The 2,500-nt window shown below is 54.0% G+C and overlaps 1 protein-coding gene across 1 annotated transcript in view; it reads left to right on the top strand.

Moving 5' to 3' along the window:
• Positions 1-2,500, top strand: part of LOC113827534 (GRIP1-associated protein 1) — a 5,891-nt gene that overhangs the window by 3,217 nt on the left and 174 nt on the right. Inside the window, exon 3 of the mRNA XM_070118226.1 lies at positions 1,514-2,500. This exon is cut by the window's right edge and continues 174 nt beyond it. Within this exon, the coding sequence (XP_069974327.1) occupies positions 1,514-2,247 (734 nt within the window). The 3' untranslated portion in view covers positions 2,248-2,500. The remainder of the gene's footprint in view (positions 1-1,513) is intronic.

The following is a 2,500-nucleotide window of genomic DNA, read 5'->3' as shown; positions in this document are numbered from 1 at the left end:
TTCTGCACATTAATTCATTACATATACACACATACATATATACATACCTACACACACACACACACACACACACACACACACACACACATATATATATATATATATATATATATATATATATATATATATATATATATATATATATATATACACTTGCGTATTCATCAGTATTTATATCTAGCTACATGCATCACTCCGTCTGTGGATCCCACAAGGCGACGCCGCCCCCGCCCCCCCGCCCGCTGCGCCAGGAGGCCTCGACGCGAAGCCCAAACCGCCTCCGTTTCAAGCAGCAACTCTCCCGCAGATTCCGGCGCCACTGCAAAGCTCTTGGAGACGGCGAAGGCACAGGCGAAGGCGCTGCAGGACCTCAGCCGGGAGAACAACCAGACGACGGCCGCGATCCGGCAGCTGGGAGGCGAGGTCGCGGGCGTGCAGGAGGAGGCCGGCTCGCACGAGGGGGAGATCGCGCAGCTGCAGGAGAACATTCGCGCGGCCCGACGGACGGTCGAGCAGCTGACTCTGGAGAACCGCGACCTGTGGGCGAAGGGCAACAGCACAGAGGGCCAGGTGGACGCCCTGAGGACTCGCGTCGAGGCGATCAGGGACCGGGAGGCCGAAGGGAGCGAGGACCTCGCCCGGAAGGAGGAGGAGAAGACGTCGCTGGAGCAGGAGGTCGCCGCCCTGGAGAACGCCAAGAGTCGCCTTCAACAGGAAGTCACTCGGCTGCAGGAGGAGAACGCCCAAGGGACGCTGAGACTCCAGGCCGCCCAGGCGCAGAGGGACGAACTCCAGACGCAGAACGCCCGGCTGAAGGCGAGCGTCGCCCAGGGCGCGGCCGAGAGAGAGAAGCACCAGGCATCCCGGGTGCAAATGCAGCAGAGTCTCGCCCGTCTGGAAGCTGAGACGAGCGCGCTGAAGACGAGGCAGCAGCAGGCGGAGCGAGAGAACGCGAGCGAGCAGAAGAAGATCCCAGGCTTGGAGCAGGAGAAGAAGCGGCTGGAGCAGGAACTCGCAACTTCTGAACGCAATATGATGACTGGAGCGTGCTTCTGAGCGAGCGAGCGAGGGAGGGGAATGCGAGACAAAAAGGCAAGAAGGAGGGGAAGTTCAAGAGGCAGAAGGAAAGAGAAAGAATGAAAAAAAATTATTATTCCAGATAATGTATTGTGACATAAGTAGATATTCAAACTACTTCCATTTAGGTACTGTGTATTCGCCAAAGTACTAAAGAAGAAAGAAAATATAGATAAGAAAAGTAAGAAAGCTTCTAGTATCATACCTGGACGGAGAGAAGGAATCTCAAATACTTTAGTATTTATTCAGATTCACACACACACACACACACACACATATAAAATCGAAATCTTGTTTAGGAACTTTCAAATCGAGGTTTACTATTTTTGGGATCTTTGTGGTGATGTTAGTAGACTTACTCCCAGAGTCAACACCCCAAGGTAGGCCGAGTGACCATCGTCTCACGCGGAGTCCGTGTGTTTGCTTCTCCCAACAGAACTGCAGTTGTGCGGAAACCTCACCGAGGTTTTGCAACGAAGGGTCGCCGGCCAGGAGGACGAGATTCGAGAGCGTCGAGAGGCCAACGCCGCGCTGAAGGCCAAGCACCGCCACCTGCAGCAGGAGCTCCTTGCTGCAAGGGCCAGGATGCAGGAGCTGCAGCAAAGCCGCTTCGGACTCCAGGCTGAGGACGCGCAGCTCAAGTACGAGGAGGCTGAAGTCAAGATCGAGAAGCTCGAGGCTAAGACGGCCCTTCGGCGCCTCCAGGAGGAAAAGACTCGACTCGAAACGGAGCTGAGAGTCCTGGAACAACGTCTGTCTGGAAGGCACAGCGACCAGGAGCTCGAGACGCTGCTGAGCCAACTGCGCCAGAGGATCACGGAAATCTCGGGCGCCACGGACTCCCTGGCGCTCACCAAGGGCACTCTCGCGGGGCAGAAGACCGCGCTCGCGAGGGACGCAGACGAGACCGAGGCCGCGAACGAGCGCCTGGACCGAGAGAACGAGAGCCTGGCGCAGGAGGACGCCCAGACCCAGCCCACCGTCCAGGATCTGAGGACGGCGGCGGCGCAAATGGGAGAGAAGATCGGGTCGCTCGCCAACCAAAGGAGTGACCTGCAGCGGCGGTATGAAACGGCAGTCAAGTCTAAGGAAGAAGCCCTCCGTCGAATCGGAACGCTAAATGCCCAAATGAGGGACATTAAACGCCGTATAAGTGTAATAGCTTGCTGAGGTTCGAACCCCGGCAGTGTCTCGTCATGCTGAATGCAGTATGCACGCAGTTATATCACAGAGGCCTACTAAATAACCAAATATTGTCCTATTTCCATACTCATGAAGCTGTACCGTATAAATGTACAATCTAATTTGTTAGACATTTCAATAGGTCAACAATAGATATAAGGTGGATAAAAGGTCAAAATTAAATCAGCTGAAATTTTCAAACCAAAATCAGGGAAACTACAAGGTAACAGAAATATAAAAT

The sequence above is a fragment of the Penaeus vannamei genome, chromosome 41, assembly GCF_042767895.1.
Source record: "Penaeus vannamei isolate JL-2024 chromosome 41, ASM4276789v1, whole genome shotgun sequence".
NCBI classification, from domain to species: Eukaryota; Metazoa; Arthropoda; class Malacostraca; order Decapoda; family Penaeidae; genus Penaeus; species Penaeus vannamei.
The sequence above is the reverse complement of the archived record's forward strand: the minus strand, read 5'-3'. Positions and strand labels throughout refer to the sequence as shown.